We start from the raw sequence: 23007 nt of genomic DNA, 5'->3' as shown, positions 1-23007 counted from the left end.
AATTAGTGTCATTGAAGCTTCTGAAGTCTCTGCTCCAGAAAGAGTGTCAGTTTCAGCAAGAAACATATACCTCAAAAGCACGTTCCAGTGACAAAGGGGTTTGAGCCACGGCATCAAACACCTTAACTTTTATTTACAAGTCCCATCCTGTCTACAAGGAATCAGTTCTAAGAATCAGGTCATCAACTTGTGATCTACGAAAGGCTTTAGACTCATGCAGCTGTTGGAAAATGAGAATGTAGATTCTATGCATGCCACTGAAAAGAGGAACTTAATTGACTATAAGGGGGCACAGAAGTTTGCATGCCATTCCCTCTATGGTAAAGTTCATGATCAATAAACAGACGAGTTCAAGAACTTACGCAATATACAGCAACTTGATTTGGGAAAAGCATTTTTATACCATCAACCAAGTCCAGGCTCAAGTTATCAAAAATGAGAATACAAGGCAATCAACCGAAAAAAAAAAAAAAAAAGACTGAATTTTGTTCCAGGGCTTATGCAAATTCTTTATGCCTTCAAGCTCATGCCTTGGTGAAGCAACAACTTGACAAAAATTGATAATTAAATTTTAAAGAAAGTTGAACAACAATAAGTTGTTTGATTGAACAGCCCATCGCCAAGGCTGAAGTATAAGAATTAACTATGATAAGATCACATCTCATAATTCCATGTACTTTCAGCTACTATTTTTGGAACCTTCTTTTGCTCTGCCAGATTGACTGATGTGGAAATCTGCAGATAAAAAGCACAAAATTTATCATGTATTGAAAACAAAGGGGATAAAACACATCAAATGCATCAAGTAATATATCAGAGACAAAAAGAGAGGAGAATTCTCTATAGTGCTTTCTGTACTGAGTACAGTTTATTGTTTCTAAGTGGAGATATGATTTAATAAAACATCAAGAATGCATTTAATAATGACTAAAATTAAAAGAAACTGATCTATCTGCTATATGACACTCAATGATTCATTTGGAGTAAATGGAGCTCTTCCAGCTCTAACCACTGATAAAAACACAGAAAAATGTCAAACTTCTATTATCTTGACCTCCTTCTGAAAATAGATAGGTGCACATAATGCTACAGGAAGGCTCTATTAAAACACAATACAATTAAATTAGCACCGATAAAATAATGTAATAAATCCAGAAGATTACAAGTATGGTCCTTCCGTTGTCGTTTGGAAAAGAGAATAAGAGGGGAAAAAAAAAATGACACACCGGCATAATAGAACAAGAATATCCTGCCACAGCATAAGAAGCAATAGTTAAAGCCTTAACCCTAGTAGCATGCAAAAGCAGGCAGTGCACCAGCATAACCCAATACTCGGCTTCTATTCCAGTTTCATAAAGAAATGACAGCACCTTTTTAGGTTCCCAAATATGAACTTGTTGAGCATGTTACAGTAGACAGAAGCGAAAAATATAGCAGCAGCAAACATGCACAACACAGATTGAGTTGCTCAAAGTTGTGGAAACAACAATAAGCAGCTGGTATTTTCAAGATCTATATGACACCATGAGAAGTTGTCAGGTCTTAGCTTCCTCATTTCAGATACTCTAATTAATATCACAGCATGACTCTCAAGCATTACTTGATCTGCCTCTGATCATTGCAACAAATGAAAAAGCATTTTTATTCTGGCTCTGTTTAAATAACTTGTACACATGCATGATGCATCTTAAACTAGTTCTAAGGTTCTAACTTTTATCCCTTCCTAGCTTGTCATTAACTCCATATCACTCATAGGGCACTCTTATGCTTGCTACCTCATTTTATTTTTAAAACTTCAATAACTCAACCAATTCATAAAGTTGATCTTATCACTATTCCTGAAAACAATTCTTAGATCTCATTAGCAGGCACTGATATAGAGAGGATAAAATAATCAGAAAAGAAACTGTAAAAATTAAACAATGTAAAGATAAAAATTGTTATCAGAACTCCATGAGTATACAGAATCAGAATCCACTCTTTGATAGTAGAATTTTGAAGTATATAGCATATCTTTAAAAAACTATACAATATTTATAAAAGAATACTTCTAAATATGTCACCTTACAGATAATCATATTTAAGAACACAAAAACAGTCCGGACTTGAGCAGTTTCTTGCAAGACATGGATGCCAGAAAATGGTATAGTTCTATTTCTACCACTAGAAAACAGATAACAATCAGTATGACAATGTAACCTAGGTTTTCTGAGGACGAACAAGCAGAAGAGGAGGAGGGAGGAGGAGGAGGAGGAGAAAAATTGTTTATGCTTTATTGAAACAGAAAAGAAGGGATGTATCAAAAAAAAGAAAAAAAGAAAGAAAGAAGAAGTAAAAAAATGAAGGAAGAAGAAGAAGAAGAAGATAATGATGATGACAATGATGCAAACAACAATCAGGCTCAACATCTTTGTGTATGGTCTGAAAAGTAAACCACTATGAACAAGTAGATACAGTAAGACGGTTAAATAAGAGAGAAGGAAAAAACTTTGAAGAAACTATGACTAGAGTAGGAAAAAACTTTGAAGCTGTGTCTAGATTAACTAAACCGATGTATAAGTCATATGCCCCTTTCCTACGTTACCGAGAATAATAATGGTAGCCAGCAGTAGTTAATTTCTCACTCGGAAGCTGAAATAATGCCTTGTTAACCAATTTAGACTACAAAGGCCAATATGCATTGGTCTTTTGGGACTTTCTATAAGCTTTTAAAAAAACATTCATAGGCTGCGTTCCACTAAAATGCTTGATTCATATGGACCCAAATTGTCTGAAAATCAATAAACCTTACGTTGATGATGTTCCAACACACCAAAAACCTGATTTACACCACTTTCAGACTCCATAGAACCTTCTCATAAGATGGCCTTCAACACATGCAATATCAGTTCTCCTCAATTAAGGGCCTGTTTGGAAAATCGCTGGATTTCCTGTTGGATTGATGGACTGAGCAGTCTATTTAGGTAGAGCCCATGTCAAACTAGTACCCACCTAGCCCAAATCTTATGGGAGGGGTGTGTCTTTTTTTTTTTCCTTGTTATCCTTCCTACATACCAATAGGCCCACAAATAGGATTTAGGCTAAGACTAGAAGGGGCTTTTAGAAGAGTAAGGCTGAGCAGGCCAATAAGCCTAATTCCTGCAGGAATTCCCAAGCAGGCCCAAAATAAAATTTGACAATTTCATTGTCTATGTCATGTAGTTCTTGAGTTATGACTGCTCTCATGCAAGAAAGGACATAAGTTCCCTTAGTGGCAGAGTCACTCTCCCAATAAAATATCTAAGATCAGCAAAAGAGTGTGAGAGGTGGTCATATCATGCCAAGTCTGTAAAATACTTGCGTTGAGCAAACTAAGCATCAAAGCTTTCCTACAAACTTGCTGCCCTTCCATAACTAGTAAAATATTATGGATGAACAGATTAAAATGTTGATGCATGCATCATAAATATATCATGAGTCCTATACATTATTTTGAGTTGATTCTTCCCTCCTCTTTTTGTTTTTAAATTATAAGTTTCAGAGTTGTGAATTTGACCAAAAATAAATTTATGAGTTGTTAATTCCACTGTAACAATAAGTTCATGATGTGGAAGATATTTAAAAAAAATCCCCTATATGGATTGTAACATGATTAGCATATAACAATTTAAGCAACATACAGGTGCAGTTGTACATGTGTGCAGGCATTAGCAATGTGCACCATAGACTCACTTATGTATGACAATCCACCTTAAATTGATCCTAGGGACCGTCCATTAGATAATAAAATCTCTCTTTTAACCTAAATAGACCTGATAAAGCCCCATTAACTATTTAGATTGCTCTCATCAATCCTGAAAATAACCTACTCCACCACTCATTTCTCTCTTTGCCTCCTAGGCTGAACCAAAATACCTTCTCCAGATACAACAATTGAAGGGTCAAAGCCCTGAATATTTTCCCCTCCTTTCCTCTCTTGTATAGACATTAATATTTTACTTCTCTTTGCAGTTTTCACACCCATCAACTACTCCTTTTCCCCTCTTTCCTCTCCAATATAACTGCTCCTTCCCCTCTTTCCTCTCCATTTTCCACATCTATCAACTACTCCATTTCCTCTCCATAGATATTAGTATTTTACTTCTCTTTCCATTTTCCATTTTCCACACCTATTAGTATTTTACATACTCCTCTTCTTCCCTTTCCCTTGGCTACAGCCACCGTTTGCCGAACTGGATGGTTCAGGACGTTTCGAGCCGTACCGACAGGAAATTAGGATGGTTCGGACGGACAAATCGAAACACCTGATGGGAAAGAGGGAAAGAGAGGAAGGGAGAGAGAGAAGAGGAGAGGGGAAGATGGGACAACGCCGTCGGAGGCCGACGGTAGCCTATCGAGGCCACCGGAGGGCTGTGGAGGCCTCCACAGCTCAATATCCCCTGATAGCATATTTAAACTAGAGAGAAAGGGAGAGAAAGGGAGCAACAGTATCGGAGGGATGTGCAGCCGGCGAAGAGGCTGTCGGAGGGTGCCAAACGGCCACAGTGGCCTCTCCGGTGGCTTTCCCTTCCTCCTTTTCTTTCCTCTCTCCCCCCTTCTCTCTCTCTCTCTCTCCTCCCAAATTCTCCTTTTCTCCCGTGTCGGTTCATGCCAGTATGGTTTGGTATGGACCCATACCAGCTCGTACCGCCGGCCGGCCGACATGGGTACTGGTTCCGATTTCGGCTTCTTTGGCTACAGCAATAACTAAGACTTTTCTTCCTGTAATTTCCATTTATTGGATGTGAATATATTAAGTCTGGAAGAGATATCTCCTTTCCCAACATGGCATGGAATGGTCTGTATTCATCTAGCAAGCACCAAGATTTTCTTCTCCTTTTTTCCTTCCAGTGGACTTTAGCACCTTGCACCCTCATTCCTCGTTCTTTCTTGGATTTGCTATTGAACATCATATGGATCTAGAACCAACAATGATTGCAGCCCCCTTCTACAGCAATTTCCTTAATTCAGCCCATGCCCGTTTTTATATTTATGATTAATGAAACAGCTGATAACAGACTATACCGTAGTGTTTCTTTAGGGTTGTTATAGGTAATATTTAGTCTATCTACTCGAGACGACTCACAGGAACAAGATATAGAAGAGAATAAAGCTGAGCATAACTATGAATTTTATCTAATCGTCCATGCTTTCCTCTTCAAAATCAAATTTTGATGCAAGAGAACAATCCCAAGTCAGCAACAGGTTACCTTGAAGGACCCGTTAAACTTTGACTCCCTGTTCCATTCCAGCCCGAGATTCTTCGACGATGTCTGATAGGTAGCCTTAAGCGAATCACCCCCTTCAAACTTTCTTGTCACCGCAAAATCCCACGAGTTCTTCGACACGTCATAACACGGCTCCAGCACAGTCCTCCTCAGCACCCCGTGGGTGTATACATACTTCACCTTACAATTCCCCGAATCCAAGCATAACTCACCGACACCTTGTTCGCCGGATCGAACGCCACCGAACCATCGATGCCCACCCGATTGTCCCCACGGGCATGCGTATAGGTCAAACTCACCGTCTTGTCCAAAACCCTCGCCGAATTCATGAACTGAAACCTCACATCCTGAAGACAAAAAAACAAAGATCAGAGATGACACATGAAATCACAAACCTAAACCCTAAAAGTCGAAGCTTGCAAGGAGAAGAGGAATTGGGGGATGCGACGGATTGCCTTCTTGGGGACGTTGTAGTCGATGATGAAGGAGCCGGGCTTCTCGAGGGAGAGGGCGAGGCCGTTGAGGGAGGGACCGTGGACGAAGGTAGCATCGGTCATGGAGGCCTTGAGCTTGACGTCACCGGCGTTGACAGCGAAGGTGGCGGAAGCTGAGCTCTTGTCCACCTCGTATCTCCCCTTCACAGTCGCCTTCATCTTGCTATCTCTCTCCCGCTCTCTCGTCCTGTCCCTGCGCTCGTTCTCGCGGCCTTGGAAGCGGCGGACGGCAAGGACCGCGAGGAGAAAGAGAGAAGAAAGAGCGGCGGTCTGTGGAATCTCCGCCGGAATCCATCCTAATTTATCCGCTAGTGGGGATGATGCCAGTGGGGTACCGGAGGAGACCTGGCGGCTCGTTTTTAACGTTTTTGTCGCTTACAATGCTAGAGGGACATACTAAAGGGACTCTGGAAGGAACCAACTTAGATGTGTTGAGAGATGGAGGATTAGGTGGATGGGCCCATGATTGCCAGTTGGGAGACTTGTTAGGTCAGGAGAGGTCCCATGCGGCATGCGTTGCAGGTGGGGATGGCAACAGGTAGAATGCCCGCAAAATTTATCCAACCTGGAATCCGGATCCATCCCAAATCTAATTATAAAATTAATAAAAAAATTCAAACCCATTCTATTTAAAATTGATACACCCGCGAGTTTTTGTCTGATTAAATGCTCATCCATATTCATATTATCACAGGAACAAAACTTCATAAATAAATTTCATAAGCAAATATTCATATTATCGCAGGAACAAAACCCCATAAATAAATTTCATAAGTAAAAGAGAATCCTTTCTATCAAAATTTTTTTAATCTTATAAAATATTATACTTTTATCAAAATTAATCTCTCAAAATCTTAAGGACCAACTCAACAGTGCCACAACTCATATAAAATCTCATATGCTTGATTAAAACCTCCAATTGTAACCTAAGAAATCTCTTTATATCTCTCAAGTGCTCTCCTTCTCCACATGTCTTCAAAAAAGAGAGTGAAATAAAGAGAAAATAAAGTCAAAAGAAAAAAAAAATACAACCTATATGGAAAAAATTCTTACCATTTATTTTTCTTTTCATTTTTTTTATTTTTATTGATTTTTTTAATATTTATTTTAAATTTTACTCTAATTTTTTGTCCTTAGGCCAGAAGCTTAAAGTGAGTAAATGACAGCCAAATATAAAAGTTCAGGGGATGGCTAGTGTTTTGTGTTGGTGTTTATATATAAATATTTAAATATTAAAAATATCATGTCAATCAAAATTGTTTCTCCTTAGTCAAAAACTATTCAAAAATTTTGAAGTTCAAAACTTCTCATTCATCTATTATATATATATTTTATAAAAATTATAATATATATTTAGATTCAAATAGTAGGTATGGGGGTAAATTTTAAATCTATTTAATTTTTAATTTTAAAATTATTTTGAATTTTATTAAAATATGCTAAATGATTTGGGGCAGATAGGATATCCAGAAAAATCTATCCTACAGCCGTCGCCAGAACCAAGAAAAAAAAAAGATAAAAAAAAATTTTCGTTCTGATTTATCTGCTGGTGGGGACCGACGGATGGTGGTAGTAGGGCACGCTGGAGGAGAAAGGGCAGCTCATTTTTAACCTTTTTATCGCTTACAATGCTAGAGGGACATTTCCAAGGCACTGGAGAAGGAACCAGCTTAGATGGGCACGGGAGATGGAGGATTAGGTGGATGGGCCCATGATTGAGAGAGAGAGAGGGTTGGATGGCTGTGTGTATGGTCAAGGTTGCGAGACTAGTTACGTAGGACATGCCCCCGTGCGTCGCAGGTGCTCTACTGGATGGGGAGTGCCCCGGCATGTGAAAAGCACGCGATCGGTGCAGGGCGGTCATGGAGCCCGTGATTTTATTATTGGGTAAATAAGTTGATGGATACAATTTTACTACCAGATAGATAAGACGTGAGCACGTTTCTTGTCCCACCCTGAAACCTTTTTTTTTTTCCCTATGAAAGTGAGCCCCAACTCTTATCTACAAAACTCAATCCTCTTAAAAATTCAAGAAAATAAAAAAAAAATAATATTTTAAAAAAAAATCATGTATATCTAAATATGTTAATATTTAACATATATAAGAAAAAATATTTTAAAAAATTTTACTCCTTTTAAACTATTACACATGAGAAAGTCGTCTATATCTATGTTGGAACTCACTATTGTGCTCTTTTTAGGAATATTTCCTACCATGCATGCATGCAAAGAAAAAAATAAATTTTGAAATAATTTTGATGATTTTATACAGCAGTATTTATCTGGATATGTCAGAACTTATGATATATAGAAAGAATATTTTAGAAAATCATGTTTCTTTCAAAAATATTTTCTTTCGTGCATGCAAACTTAATGATTAGGAAACAAATTGAATTTAAAATTTTTTAAAAAATAATTAACTAATTCCATGTATGCAAAAGAAATATTCAAAAAAATCCAAAATAAGTTCGAATTTGAGTAGAATCCTTCTTAATTATTTTAAAAAAATATTATAAAAAATACATCAAATTTAGATTACTTTAAAAATTATTGGTTGTTTAAAGTCCAAGAGGAAAAAAGAATTTAGAAAAATTTTCATCTATGCATGTAGAGGTCAAAAAATAATAATAAATTTCATAATTTTAGAAAGCCATGTCTATCTAAATATGTTAGAAATCATCACACATATGAAAAAATATCTTAAAAAGCCATATTTTGTGTTAAGAATATTTTTCTCCATGCTTGCAAACTAGAGGATTCTTCTCAATTATTTTAGAAAAAAATGAATTTAGAGTTATTTTAGAAATCCATTAACTAATTTCATGTATGCAGAAGAAAAAAATTAAAAAAAATTGAAATAGGTTTGAATTTGAGGATTCTTATTAGTTATTTTAGTAGAATAAATATTGTAATTAAAAATAAAATTAGATTGCTTTAGGAAAAAAATATTGGCTTTTTAGAGTCCCTGCACAAAAAAAAAAAAAATTCGGAAAAATTTTCCACCACCAAAGAGGTAAAAAGATAGAGTTAGGAAGTCACATATATCTAACTATATTAGAAATCACCATACATAGAAAAAAATATTTTAGAAAGCAATATTCCTTTTAGGAATATTTTCCTCCGTGCACATAGAGGATCAATTGAAAAAAAATTTGTGGACTCTTCTTAATTATTTGGTGAAAATTCAAATTTAGAGCTATTCGTAGAAAGCCATTAACTAATTCTATATACATGAAAAAAAAATTTAAAAAAATTCACAATAACTTCAAATCTAAGTGAAATTCTTCTTAATTATTTTGGAAAAAAATTATTGGCTACGTAAAGTCCACATACCAAAAAAAAAAAAGGAATTCAAGAAAATTTTCCTTTTGGCAATCCTTCTGCAGATTACTTATTCTTTTATTATATAAATTGATATTTATGATTGCATTGTTTTCTTGCACATCACTCAGGCGTCGTATTGGCAACATGTTGACCGAATTGAGTATAGGCATTGCATTCTAGGCAATATTAGAATAGGTATGAGCATTGAAAAAATGGACATCTTATTTAGCACTGACAGACACAATCTCATTGAGGTTTATTTTGGTAGGTTTCCCAGTGTTATTCTTCAATTTTGGGACATAGAAGAGAAAAGTCAACAATGCTGAAAATTGTGTTTCAAGACACCTCTCTGGATCCGAGCTCTGGTTGGACTTCAAGCTAGGCCCGAAATAGTTTAGATTAGACTTGAGCCTAATTACAAGATCTATTTATCTTTTGGATTAGATTTGAATGTACCTTTAATTTGGCCCGAGCTGGACCCAAGCTCGAATTCATGATCAATAGTTCGAATATCTGGTATGAGTCCGATCCTTGGTTAAATAGGTTTAGCTATTTAAGATGAGTCATAAGCCAATCTGATCTCCAGTCAGTTAGCCAATTAGCTAATCATGATAATAAAATATTAGAATATTTGTAAATTTTTAGATTGTTGTTTGCTTTCTTTATTCATATATTATTTTTTTATTTTTGTAGATTCGAACTGGCTCAATATTTGGCCCAAATAAGTAATTTGTGCTGGACTCGAGCTTGGGCGTGAGTCAAACTTGAATCTGAATTTTTTTAAAATTTTCGAACCTAAATCTAATCCAAAATCCAAAAAAATATTTCAGATCGGACTCACGTAAGGAGTGCGGCCCAGCTCAACCCATTCTATTCCCAGCCTTATCTTTTGTTTTCATTTTTACCATCAGTAAATTTCATAAACAAATATAAAAAAAAAAAGCAAAAAAAAATTGCAAATAGCAAAATTACCAAGCATGTTTGTACTGTTGCGGCTCATCTTTGTGTAAAGTACCATTATAACACTTTAGAAGGACTCGAAGAAAGGGCAAAATGGGTGCATTCATCAATTCCCACATAAATGTCTCCTGATTATTACAATAGATTGTAGCTGTACATGCCCGTACATTCCCCTTTTCCATGTTAATGTTCTACAAAAGTAAATAGCACAAATAGTCACACATTTGGTGGTTAATTAAAAAGCAATAGCATGTAAATTTGGCATTTAGTAGTGAAAGTTTGATGCAATTTTCTCAGGGAAGTGGTTGGAGCATTGATAGTCAGAAAACAACTTGTTTATACATATACTGGTGACGGAAAACCAACGCAAGGATCATGCACTTCCTTGTCCTTGTGCCTAAGGTGCCCCACCAACTTTTCCTGAAAAAAAAAAGAGATGCCCCACAAACTGCTTCTTATTTATCATAAATACATGCATGAAACTGAATATAGTTTTACAGCAAGATGTTTGTCTATAACAAAATTTAGTTTAGCGTTCCACCATGTGTCTGATGATCCATGCATAACTATCTGGGAAGCGGCGCAGCGATGATTTGACAGTGAGTTGAAGAAGGTTCTGTAGGCACTGAAGATTGAGCAAATATTTTCCTCTCTACCGAAAAGCGATTGGACCCTCCCATACTTTCAATGGACCTCATATATTCTGAGGCATTGTTCTCAATTATCAATGCATCCTCCAGCTCTCGGACGATATCCACCATGCTGGGGCGGTACGATGAGAAGGGCTCGGTGCATGCTAATGCAGCCTCTACCACCCTCCACATTGCCTCTGAATGGTACTGACCCTTTATGCTAGGATCCACAATTTCTTCAATCCTTGATTCCCTAATGAATACTTTTGCCTAAATACAAATAATGCATTAGTTAGAACTGAGCTTTGCAGGGCAAGATTAAGATTGCAGATTTCTGTGTCATAATTGAACTGCTACATTTGAAGGGAAAACATTTGACTGCCAAACTCAATTATTCATTTAACCAAGGAGAATGCAAAGTGGCGATCGTCACACAGGATGTACTGTCCATTTCTTATAACTAGCTAAATATCTAAAGTTAACATGCAGAACATCATAAGATTAATGTATTTATGAAGCATGGTTCTAAAAGATGTCCAGCATATCCAGGTGATAATGTAAGACATTCACCTCACAGACCATGGGTTGGAGAAGATAGGCAAGTAGAATTGTGGGACTATCTCAAATCACCATATGATATTGATGGACAATCAAATCTGACATCTGCCTTGAGGTCAAGGAGGAGAAAGCATAGACAATGACCACATACATCATGAATAGAAAATGTTGGGTCAAAGTATGAGCATGTTGAGATGAGATGTGGAAGGAGCTCACCAGTTGAAGGTGAAGTCTAGCTTTAGGTAAGCTCCACTCAAGCTTGGTCAGGGATAGGAATGACAAGAGATAAGACCCCAATCTTTGTTGAAGAATTGATCAACAGAAAGATTGCTATATTAGTGATCTCAAAAAAAAGAGAGAGAGAGAGAGAAGATGCAAGGCTGGCATAAATGGAGCAAAACAAGACCGAAAATGGGGGAATGATGAAATTGTCTGCGATTGTGTCAAAACATTGTCTCTGTGACAATGTGATTTCTAGTTCATGATGTTCACTACGGTGAAAATGCACAAAAACAAACTCAGGTCATTTCTCCCAAGCATGGGAAAATAGAAACCTATGAAGGGCCACTACAAGGAAAGCATTTCTAAAAGTTACTTAACATTCCCAGACTTCATTATGATTTCTGATATGGCCAAAATCTAAATGTCTATAGATAATCTTGAGCATTTCTGTTCATGCTGTCCATAAGGCGATTGCATATCTTGTAAGATTTGTGTAGGGAAACAATGACTAATGTCCGTCATTTTAAAATTTGTGCTGCTTGTGTTTGTCATCACATACAGGACCATCTTTGAATTAGGATTTCTTTAAAAGGAAGAAGACACCTTCAACTCTAGAAGCAAGTGTAAATCTGCAAGAAATCCATGTCTAATATAATGTTTTTCCTATCATCGTCCTGTGAGGTCACAAGTTGTACAATGATAATTCTTAAAATTCAGCCAAAGATGTATATTTCAGGCATAATGTATATGCAAATAAAAACTGCCCACCTGCCACATGATTTTTGAAGAAATCATGTCTTGTAGTAAGTTCTAAAGAATGGGAAAATGGTGTTATAAAGGAAAAGAAACAGAAAAAAATGTTTTCTTTATTTCATAGGAAAAAAGAGAAGCATTTTATGAGTGCAGATGCAAAATAAATCTTAAAAGGGATGGCCCAATGCACAAGCCATTGCAGGGCCTAGGAAGGGTCAGATGTATATAGCCTTACCCCCAATGTGGATAGGTTTCTTTCATGTCTCAAACCCATGACCTTCAGTTTACAATGGAACAACCAAATCATTGCACCAACGCTCACCAGTCACCCTCAGATGCAAAAATATTTATTAGGCCAAAGTAATTCATTGTGTTTTCTTGCAAATGCATATTCTAGCAATATTGTTCCACCGCAAAGTGCTAAGACAAAGCAATTGTTCACTGATTGCCTGGCTAGGGAGGCTGCCACTGGAAAACTTCATTGTTATCCGAAGAAAACTTATCTTTGTGCCAAACTTTATAAACATAAAGTTCAGATATTATGTTCAGAAAGGGGAGTATGCACTTCTTTTGGGGGAGGAACAAGTATGACGATATAAAAATTGAAAACCATACCCATTCAACTAAGCTCCACTCGTTGCGTGGCCTGTGTATATTTAGAGGTTCTCTTCCAGTTATAATTTCTAAAAGAACCACTCCAAAGCTGAAGACATCACTTTTGGTTGATAGCTGCTGGGTCGAATAATATCTGAAATAAAACAATGTGAATATTTCAGGTTGTATATATATTTCCATCTTCTAATAATTTTCTGGCTACTGAACATGACAGGTATAGGAGAATATAATAAAGCTTGTTATAACTTTGAGACTTGGTGGCCCAGAAATCATTCAGATTCAGAAGTCATTTGATCACAATGCTAGAGTTTTGATCAGCTTGCTTCAAATTCTGTACCATCTTGCAATCCAACTCATGGGCATAGTATGCAGATCAATAGATGTTGCTTGGGAAAATGTTTTGGATATGGTTAAAAAAACATAATTCAAGCTTATTCGTGTGCAGCAGCATGCAATGCAATTGCTTACCAAAAAGTTGAACTTGAGTTGAGTATGCCGCAGTTTTTTAATAATTTAGATGATTCATAATTAAAAAAAAAAATTCCAGAATATAAGTACTCAAGACAACTGACCATTACATCATTGAAACATGATCGAGACAATAAAGTAGAAACTACCGTTGCTAAAGATAAGATGACAATCAAGATAGTCATCTTTCAAACTTCAATTACTTTGATTTCCCAAAGGTACAGCAAACACCTTTCTCTACAGAGATATAATGAGGTCAAAGAAGCTTGAATTTTGAATGAATACAAAGAAGTTAAGCTCGAGTTTTACAGAACAAATTGACTCAGAGCTTACAAATAAAATACATAGATAACAGAAGAATTAACAAAAAATTGAATGGAGAGCACAAGAAGTCAAGAACACATGAAACTTTTTGAAAAAAAAAAAAAAACACAGCTGGGACTTGAAGAAAGTAATGTGCCCATAAAATGTCAAACTACTTTCTTGATGGATTAGGTACCAATGCTCGTAAAAATACATTCTCCTGAAATGTAGGACTTTCTTCAATGATAACAATGGGATCACTTCTTTACTTCAAGATAGGCAAATTATTGTGCAAGGAGCCAAGGATAGTAGCATATAGTTGTAGCGTTTTGCGAGTAAAGAGTATACCAGCCATTCCCTCTTTATGTAAAAGATGAAGGCTATTAACTTATAAGAGGAGGCTGAGGGCCAGCACTACCAATTTGTCACCATCTTATTACTCTTTTCCATTTCAGTTTCTTTTTTTATCTAATTTATTAGTAAGTCAAAAATCAAGATCAACAAGTATTGAGAAAGCTTGCACAGTTGGTTTTTTAAAAGTTTTTATGGATACCATTTGTGTTGGCAAAAGGCTTTGGACATTTGAACATGTTTTTGGAGGCTTTATAGAAATACTGCAGTTAAAGCCAGATATATAATTCACAGAACCAGATCTGCAGCTCCTTGCAAACTTCTCAGAGAGATCAAAATGCAATGAACATCCTGATACTGGAGTTAGATTAAAGGAAAGCAATGGAGCTGGAGCTATTGAAGTTTACAAGAAAAGGGCCAAACCAGGTCATGTTTAGTGCTCCCTTTTTTTTTTTGCATCTAGTTTGTGGCATCAAACATGCAGTGATCCTTGTTTACTTGGGTGAGATCAGTTAGACAGGTGAAGAGAACAACCCATATGATGGGACTTAAGTGAAAATCATTTGTGGGCTGGAAAACCTATTTTAAGTTTTATAGAAGCATCACAGAATCTTTGTTCAGTTGTCTAAAGAAGAGCAGAAATTCAGTCTTGAACAAATGTACTATTGGATGTTCTTCCTGATGGTCACTCTTTTTTGTACTAAGTTAGGCCTTGTAAAGTGTTACAGCACTTGTTATACTCCTCATAACCTGGTTTTCAAAGTTTGAATGTTCTACTTGTTGGAGAAGAAACCTCTAAGGGTAAGGTACAAACTCTTCTATGACTCTATTTGATATACTTAGCAGCTCCAGTTGACTTTAATATCAATCCACTAAAAGAATCTCAGAAAATGAGCAGGATACAAAATCAGAAGAACTTGAGAGTAACATCTAATGAGTGCCTAAGAAAGTGAGTTAAAAAGAACATCCATAGAAAGTTTCTTTCAAGTTTCAACCATCTAAGAAAGAATATACAAACTTACTCTGGATCCAAGTATCCAGCAGTTCCCCTCACTTCCAGAGAAGCAGCACTGTCTCCCTCTTGTGGCGCATATTTAGAAAAGCCAAAGTCAGCCACCTTGCCACACATGCTGTCATCTAAAAGAATGTTGCTTGACTTTACATCCCGGTGTATGATGCACCGTCCAGCAAAAGTGTGCAGATACATTAAGCCTGAATTATATTAGAAAATAGAACTAGATGTCACACTATTTTTACTTGCCAATGCAGAAAAGGATCTAAAAACCATCCATATACTAAAAGTTAAGCAATTAAAGAACAAAACTTGCAATTACCAATTAAAGTTTCAAAATGCTTGCCTGTTTGCCAGGTCTAGAGTGTACACATACAGTTGGTTTGGATATGTATCTGTTCAGACAGCTCGCGACCAATAAGCATTCTAAGAGATCATAATGGGCAGCTTAATCATAAGAAATAGATGTTCTTGAAGGTTGACCTAGACACTGCAACACTATGCTGACTAAAACGAATAATATATAAAACCTAATATATAAGTTAATTTGATCAAATTGTCTTTTTTTTTTCATCTTTCTTTTATGAAAGGAGAGGTTAGCCCACCAGTTTATTAAATTAATAATAATTTCTGTATAATCCTATTTTGGTGATTAAGAAACATGTGAACATTATCAGTTTATCACTATCAGTATATGAATCTAAATTTATAACAGGCTAATAAACTAGCTGTCTGTAGCATACGTGACATATTACTTTATATCATAAGAAATTCCAAAGATGGACCATCAATATATCATTAATTTTAATAGCTTCACCACAATAAACTCATGTAGGCATGCATCTCATACTTTATAGCAAAAAGATATTTCTTGAGTTTTTCAAGAAAGAGTAACATGAGCTAATTCATTCACCACCTGTAACACAAAAAAGTACAAATGATTTTATGAGTTCATTTATCTTATGATGAACAGGAAAGCAACAAGAACGTCTGAGGAACAGTGAAGACTTGAATGCAAATTAAAAATGAATAGAATGAACATAAAGGATAAACTGGCAAAGAAATAATTAAGATGGCATGTCATGTGCAACAAAGTAAAGAGTTATGGACAAGGACAAGGCTTGGTTCATGTTCCTCAGATTTTTTTTTTTTTTTTTAAATTCCACTCTTATCATATTGAAAAGTATGAAAGAATTTTTTTCTCAATATGAATTTATTCCTTTGGTCTTTCTACAGTTCAACTAGAAAAAGAAAAATATCAAAGGAAATGTTGGATGTTTTGTGAATATCCAGCCAAAAACCATAACGATATATGGGAATTAGATATCAGCAAAATTTACAAGATTAACCTTCCACCGCATATATCCAATATGATCAAGTAGAAAAGCAAATCAATTGGAGGATGCTTACCCCTCGCAGCACCAAGAGCAATTGAGAGTCTGGTTGGCCAATCAAGAGACTTTCTTTTGGCTGCTTCCCCTGTAAACAAAGAAAATCATGATTAAGAAAAAGAAAAATATAAGAAGAAAGGCAAACTAAAGTTAAATAGTGCTTCATCAGAAGATAACTACCATAGAGCCGATCTTGTAGTGAACCATTAGACATGAAGGGATAAACAAGAATTTGTTGATCATTTTCACAGCAGTATCCAAGAAGTGGGACCAAATTCTCATGCCTAATAGTCGAAAGAAGGTTTACCTGTGGAAAATATCATAGCAAAGAATGCTTAGAGAAGCGTGTTCGTTTGGTTGAGATGTTTATTGCACAAAGTTGTCAGGAGGCAACTGAAAAACCAAAACTCATTCAGAAAAGTAGAAAAAGTAGAACAGCGCCCATCATGACCACCATCCCATTAGCTAGTACTGGTATAGGAATATAAAGTAACCAATAATTCAATATGGAACTTAGCATTGACAATCCCAAGTCCCAAGACTCCTACTAATGCCAGAGTTCGCTGATGCACCTAAAAAGATGCTGGTATGTTCATAATAAGACCATACTGTATAGAACCCAGAAGAATCATGCTCTCTGGAGTTAAAGAACTCAAAATTGTACCACCCTCTCCCCGCCGCCAAAAAATATATATAATTAAAAACATATACTCTATATTTCTTTTTACCTCATTATCAAACTCACGGGTTCCCTGAGTGGAGGTAGCTGATCGGACTTTTACTGCCACGTCTTGACCATGTGGCAGAGTACCACGGTACACAGCTCCAAATCCACCCTCTCCTATCAAGGTTTTGTAGCTGCACGTGGCATTTTCAATATACTTAAGAAAGAACTGCTGTACCACAGGGCTTGTATGAGGGTCAAGAGTGCTGGACTCTGAGAAAATTGCATCTGCATGTATGAAGGCATTTCACATAAAAGAGAGCATCAATTAAAAAGCGATAAAACTGACCAACTAAATCTACAACAAACATGGTAACCAAGGGGTGTTGAACATTTTAAAACATCTAGAGGGCTGTAATTCTAAAATGTACTTGAAACTATATTTAATTTTGCATACATGAAAATATGATAGTAGGAAACAAAGAAAAGTTCAAATGTTGGAAAAATGTAGAAACCTACTCAAAAGTTGCAAAGGATCCACGATAGATGTTAAAGTGATTGATTTATTCATTGTAATCATAAAAACTTATTCATCAAGTTGAGTCGGCTAAGGACCACAAGCATATACAAGCAAATCTCCTCAGCAACAAGTGCTGAACAAACAGCACCTAGATATGGCAAAGGAGAACGATGCAAGATCTGTCCCCGAAAGGACTCAACCTATGGTAGGAAATGATCAGAAAAGGGAAAAGGTGTTGTCAATCCTGATACTTTGGTAGCTCAGACATGCACAGTGCACACACATGGGGCCCCACGCTTGTCAACTCCTGCCAAAAGTCCATCATGAATGAATAAAATACTTAGAGATACAGCAAGCACCTTGGAAAGCAGCTGCTGCGTAAGTTGATATCCCGGAGCATGTCTTGACTGGACATAAAAAGTGGCTAAGTAATCCCACATGCCACGAGCAGTCATGAACTTGTCTAGGGCCTAAGCAAAGCCGAATAGAAGGAACAATTGTTCGTGATATAAAAGCCATGACATGGTTATCTACCATGTGCCACTGCACTCTTTGGATCACCATCGGGGAGGCTCGTGGTTTGTGCTATCAATATGCCCCCACATATCTCCACCATGAAGATACATCTTGAGAGTTATGGACCATGCTTGATAGTTAGTATGGTCCCTCCGACTTAACATCAAACCCTCCAATAATATCATTAAGTAATGCCATGATGCAACGAATGGTGACACTCAAAAAGAAGGAAGGCCAGACAATCATTAACCATGTGGTGAAGAAAGATGCTCAACAATGGCTTCAAAACAAAGGATCAGCTAGTGCATCATCAGTGCCTAAATTTGGAAGAATATGGTCTCAATAAGATGCATACAAAAGGCGGATGCAATAGCACAAAAGATAAGGGCAGGATATGAGTGAGAACCAGCAACAAACAACACTTGGTGTGCTAGGTGTAGAATAGCTGCAGTACCACTCCAAACAATAGGTCAGCAGTGACTGAGAACACGTAGTGAGCAGGGTGTCAATTAATGCATAAATAGCAGAAAGCAATGCTGCAGAAATATTACTAGAAAGCACATAGGCCACATAGGAATAAGAACAAACAGTTGACATACAACAAAATGACAGCACCAGCAATTCAACAAGAAAGCAGCAACAGTGATATAGCAACTACAACAACAATAGATGATGAAAAAAGGGACTGATCTGAGCACATATAGATCTGTCACCACCATGCTAAGCCATATAAGAGAAATAAAATGTAACTATATATATAGATCAGGTCCATCTAAATTGAATAATTGATGTAAGCTATTGGATGTGTTCTACTATCTCTGACTGCTTATATGCAAAAATCATATGATTTGAGACCCCTAGCCTATGCATAAAGTGGTCAATTGTTTTGTGTCATTTAAACTATCCAATTTTGACCACTTGATGCATAAGTTAGGGATCTCTAAATCACATGATTCTTGGTGTGTAAACAGTTTAAAAATAATAGATCATATCCAATGACTTAGATTATCAATGTGGAACCCCATCATTTAATCCAAAAAAGGTTGTAACTCTATAAGAGTTACACTAGGTATAATCTGATCCTAATCTTTCCATACACAAATACATAACATAACTATCAGTTAGCGCAACTTCGGTCTAAGGCAACTTTAAGCAAGAGAAGGACCTCTAATAAATCTAGAAGGACATTTACCAAGGAGGGAAAGACTTCTATATTGGTCATAGTTTAAGAACAGGCAACCAGAGAGAACACTCCAAGCTTCCCCTAGACTTGGAAAGATTCTAGGCAAAATGGAAGATGAGATTTGATATAAGGGATTATGTTCATTTACAAATCAATTCACGAAAGAAAAACATAAGCATGGGCAGGGAAAAGCATCAAGCAATAATCGGTTGTCATTCATGCTAAAGTAATACTCTTCCCTTCTTCCGTTCGACATATTCACACCATAAATTCTTATGCTACATTTTAGAACAACTGAAAATGACCAACAAAAGCAGAGAGAAACCAGATATTAATCTGATCATAACTTGCATCACCTTCTACATGTTTCTTATTTGAGCTTGAACAGAAAAGGTGAAGTTTTGGCGAACATACTCTTTATAATTGGGAAACTTCTCTCATCAGGATGGCGTGCACGTCTGTAGAAACAGGTGAAAAATATTCCAACCACAAGAGTGAAGGCCACAGATCCTCCAGCAACAGTGCTTATCAAGTAAACATTTTGACTTCGTGGAGGAGATTCTGGTGGACAATGGTCTCGATCAGCACGGCATTCAGAACTGACAATCATAATCAAGAGGCATATGAGACAAAAAAACTATGTATTGCCCTCTAGTTTGCTGATGCCTGATATATAACATAACTCTGGGTAGTTTGCATACACTATAGTAAGATTCGCCCTCGATAGGCCAGGTGGGAGTTTACTGCTTAAGTGTTGGTTGCACCCAATAGACCTAAAAAGGACAATTTAAATTGTTAAGCTGAACTCTTTTTGTTAAAAGACAATTTTCCATAAACGAAGTCCTTGGCTTTATGTAAAAAAGGAAAACAGATAAACATAAGCCAATTCTTCTTCTCATTACAGTAATATAGACCTGGTTTAGTCATGGACCAAATTGCCAAATTTGTAACAGAAAAGTGAAGATAAAAGAATATGTCACAATCATACAGTTTTGATAAATGGTGGAGAGAGGCAAAAGATTTTGGAATGGACCCTGTGAAGTTATTGTTCTGCACATCCCTGCATGTAGAATGAACTATTGGATTTAGAGAAAAGAAAAAAGAAGTCAAATATGATAGCTCCCTAATCCCCAAAAAAATTAAAAAAAAATAAAAAAAAAGCTCTTTGCAATCAAAAATAGTCAAACGTACAGCTCCTCTAATTCTGTTAGGTTAGCAATGGCTGCAGGAAGTGGCCCTTGCAAACTTTTCGATGACAGATTCCTGAGTACATATTAGATTGTTTGCGATTTAGCATTTGATAGTCAGAAAGTAGAATGTAGCTTACAAAGTTCTAATGAAGAGGAAGTAGAAACAGCAGACATTATTACAATCAACAAATCTTAAGTGCAAACAAAGGGTGAAAAATGCAGTAATATGGAAGCATGAATCGGGAACATGTAGGAGACACTTACAACTTAGTGATGACCATCATATTATTACTGTTTTCACAGGTCAAACCTTCCCAAGGAGAAGGCAAGCATGGGTCCCCATGCCATTTTTCCAGAATCTTGTTTCCTGGGTTTCTCACCAGCAACTGATTCCTCAACTCCTCCATCGCATACACTGTAAAAATTTGAGCCGGTAAATTAGTTATTCGACTGGTAACCAAGAAAATCTAGGGTGAATTTTACAAAGTGTCAAGGATCTGACTCCAACATTTTACTTCTTAAATTTTTTTAATGACATTGTCATTTTTTCAGATGTAATTCCTATCAACTTCCTATGCAAATGAGATTGTATCCGCCGGCCTAATATATGCATGCACCCAGCACTAGCCACCAAATTCTATTCCATCACTGGCATACAAAACTTACAATCCTTGTTTACGTGAATTTCCTCAACAATTTTGTTATCAGAACTTAATTCCGGATTTCACAATCCTGATTGATCTCATAGTCTTTTCCTTAGATGAGATGACAAAATACTAATCCAGTTAACAACATAGATCCTCCCACCAAAATTATCTCCCTCAAACAAGAAATATAGCTGTGTTATTAAGCTTTTGTCAGTAATGTCATTATTTTTTTCTAAAAAAGGGAAGACTATTAAATCCTGAAGTCCATGTTCCCTGACCATTCCAAGTTTTGAGCGATGAATGTTTTTTGTTAACAAAAGATAATACACTCTTTTTTTCTTTGAGAAACGCAAACGTTGGAAACTTAGAATTATCTCAACAGAAGGATTTTAAAATGAATTAGCCAGTACTTCACCGGTCTGTGGACTCCACGGCACAAATCCAATCTTAACCAAAACACATCATGTAGAATTTTTGCCTTAAAAAAAAAAAAGCATTTTTGCCTTTTTTTTTTAAAAAAAAGGCAAACTTACTGTACAGCAATGAAACAAAATTTATTAAAGGAAATGAATGAAACCAATTCAAGGTGATCGCAACCAATTAACCTTGGTCTCATAGACATACTAGCTAACTGCAAACCTTTTGATTTTCCTTCTAATTTACCAGTATCAATCCTCATTAATGAATCAAATTTAAGAATAATTACAAATGATTGTCATCCATCCAAAAGACAGCCTTGATATTTCCTGGTACCTTTTCGACATATCCTGAAATTCTCTCATCAATTCATTAACCACTAAAATTTTTTGTCCATGAAATTTTTCCAACATGCCCATAATTATGAACTTCTAGTCTTTATATACGCGGCTATAGGTCAAACAAGTCATAACTGAAACAATCAAATTCTCCAAGTTAACTATCATCAATTTATCATAAATTAAAAAAAAAGCTCTCAAACTTGGGAAACAAACAATAACATGTAAGCATGATCAGAAAGGAGTTGTAACTTGTGACCTCGCTGGTCATCACCGCAGGCTCTTTGAACCAGAATCCAGAGAAGAACACAAGCGATCCTCGCAGCCATCCTATCTACCAAATCGCCATGGCCGGCTTCCCACCATAGCCCCAGATATGCGATAACAAAACAAAAACTACACGATCTCAAAAACCCTCTTCGCGATACATTCCACAAAGCATCAGTTTTTCGGATATCAAACCCCCTTCGCCGCGCCTCCGGGCAGCCGGCGATCGCCGATACGATCAGGGCAAGAAGATCTTTCGATCTGCCTTGGTGTGGCTCCGATCGCCGTCGCTTTCCTTTAGTCGCCGGCCTGAGCTGCCGAAGGTCCACTCCAGAGGAAGAGACGAAAGAGTCTCCGTGGGTTAAGGCGTGGAGAAGTCTGAACGGGTGCTCGCATCCAGTAACTGTCAACTGTTAAATTTCGGAGCATTTATTACTCAGGGGGTCAAAGACAGAGTTGGTGGAAAGGTTCCGTGATGGAATATACGTACGGGACCCACGGTCCTGGTCGCGACAAGAGCTACGTTCGGATTGCCGGAGCTGAATGTGATGGATTGTGGACTTTGAGGGCAGGGCTTTGAGGTTTTTCACGTGCATGTGTTCCCTTCACATCTACTGCATTGTGGAGCCAAAAGGGAGACCACAATGGCATCAACGCGGGGCACAGCATTTTGGTCTGCTGGAAGAAGGTTGCTTGCTTGCCTCTTGGTGTAGGATGCCTTTTGATCCTCCAATGATTTTCGGTATCGAAATGTTTTTTTTTTTTCTCATAATTTTTTTTTTGATAATCAACTCCCATGCTGCAAACAGTCAAATCTGAATTTTATCGTTCTTCTTTCCTCATGGGCAGGAAGCACACCAACAACATGTGTTGCGAGATTCCACCATATTTTTTGCAATTGATTTGCCTTTCGAAGGATTCCCTTCAGCTTCCAGG

At 36.8% G+C, this 23007-nt stretch overlaps 2 protein-coding genes across 3 annotated transcripts; both read right to left on the bottom strand.

The window, feature by feature from the left end:
- Positions 1-547: 547 nt before the first annotated feature.
- On the bottom strand, positions 548-6070 carry LOC105056409 (outer envelope pore protein 24A, chloroplastic). The gene is given in 4 exon segments (XM_010938600.3): positions 548-735; positions 5229-5449; positions 5452-5593; positions 5702-6070. Coding segments are annotated over 4 exon segments (642 nt in total). The 5' UTR covers positions 5900-6070; the 3' UTR covers positions 548-654.
- A 4242-nt stretch (positions 6071-10312) lies between these two features.
- Positions 10313-22470, bottom strand: LOC105056851 (nodulation receptor kinase). 2 transcript variants are annotated; one of them, XM_019846686.2, is made up of 12 exons: positions 22064-22470; positions 20667-20817; positions 20404-20475; positions 20201-20272; positions 19914-19985; positions 19627-19811; positions 17058-17281; positions 16510-16636; positions 16349-16417; positions 14949-15138; positions 12805-12937; positions 10313-10926 (listed from the first exon to the last, which is right to left on the bottom strand). In XM_019846686.2, the coding sequence occupies exons 1-12, from the start codon at positions 22131-22133 to the stop codon at positions 10591-10593; spliced, it is 1701 nt and encodes a 566-aa protein (XP_019702245.1). In that variant the 5' UTR covers positions 22134-22470; the 3' UTR covers positions 10313-10590. The 2 variants fall into 2 exon arrangements, with proteins under 2 accessions (XP_019702245.1, XP_019702248.1); XM_019846689.2 differs by having other exon boundaries at positions 22057-22297.
- Between the last annotated feature and the right edge of the window lie 537 nt (positions 22471-23007).

The sequence above is a fragment of the Elaeis guineensis genome, chromosome 2 (genome assembly GCF_000442705.2).
Source record: "Elaeis guineensis isolate ETL-2024a chromosome 2, EG11, whole genome shotgun sequence".
Classification (NCBI taxonomy): domain Eukaryota; kingdom Viridiplantae; phylum Streptophyta; class Magnoliopsida; order Arecales; family Arecaceae; genus Elaeis; species Elaeis guineensis.
The sequence above is the reverse complement of the archived record's forward strand: the minus strand, read 5'-3'. Positions and strand labels throughout refer to the sequence as shown.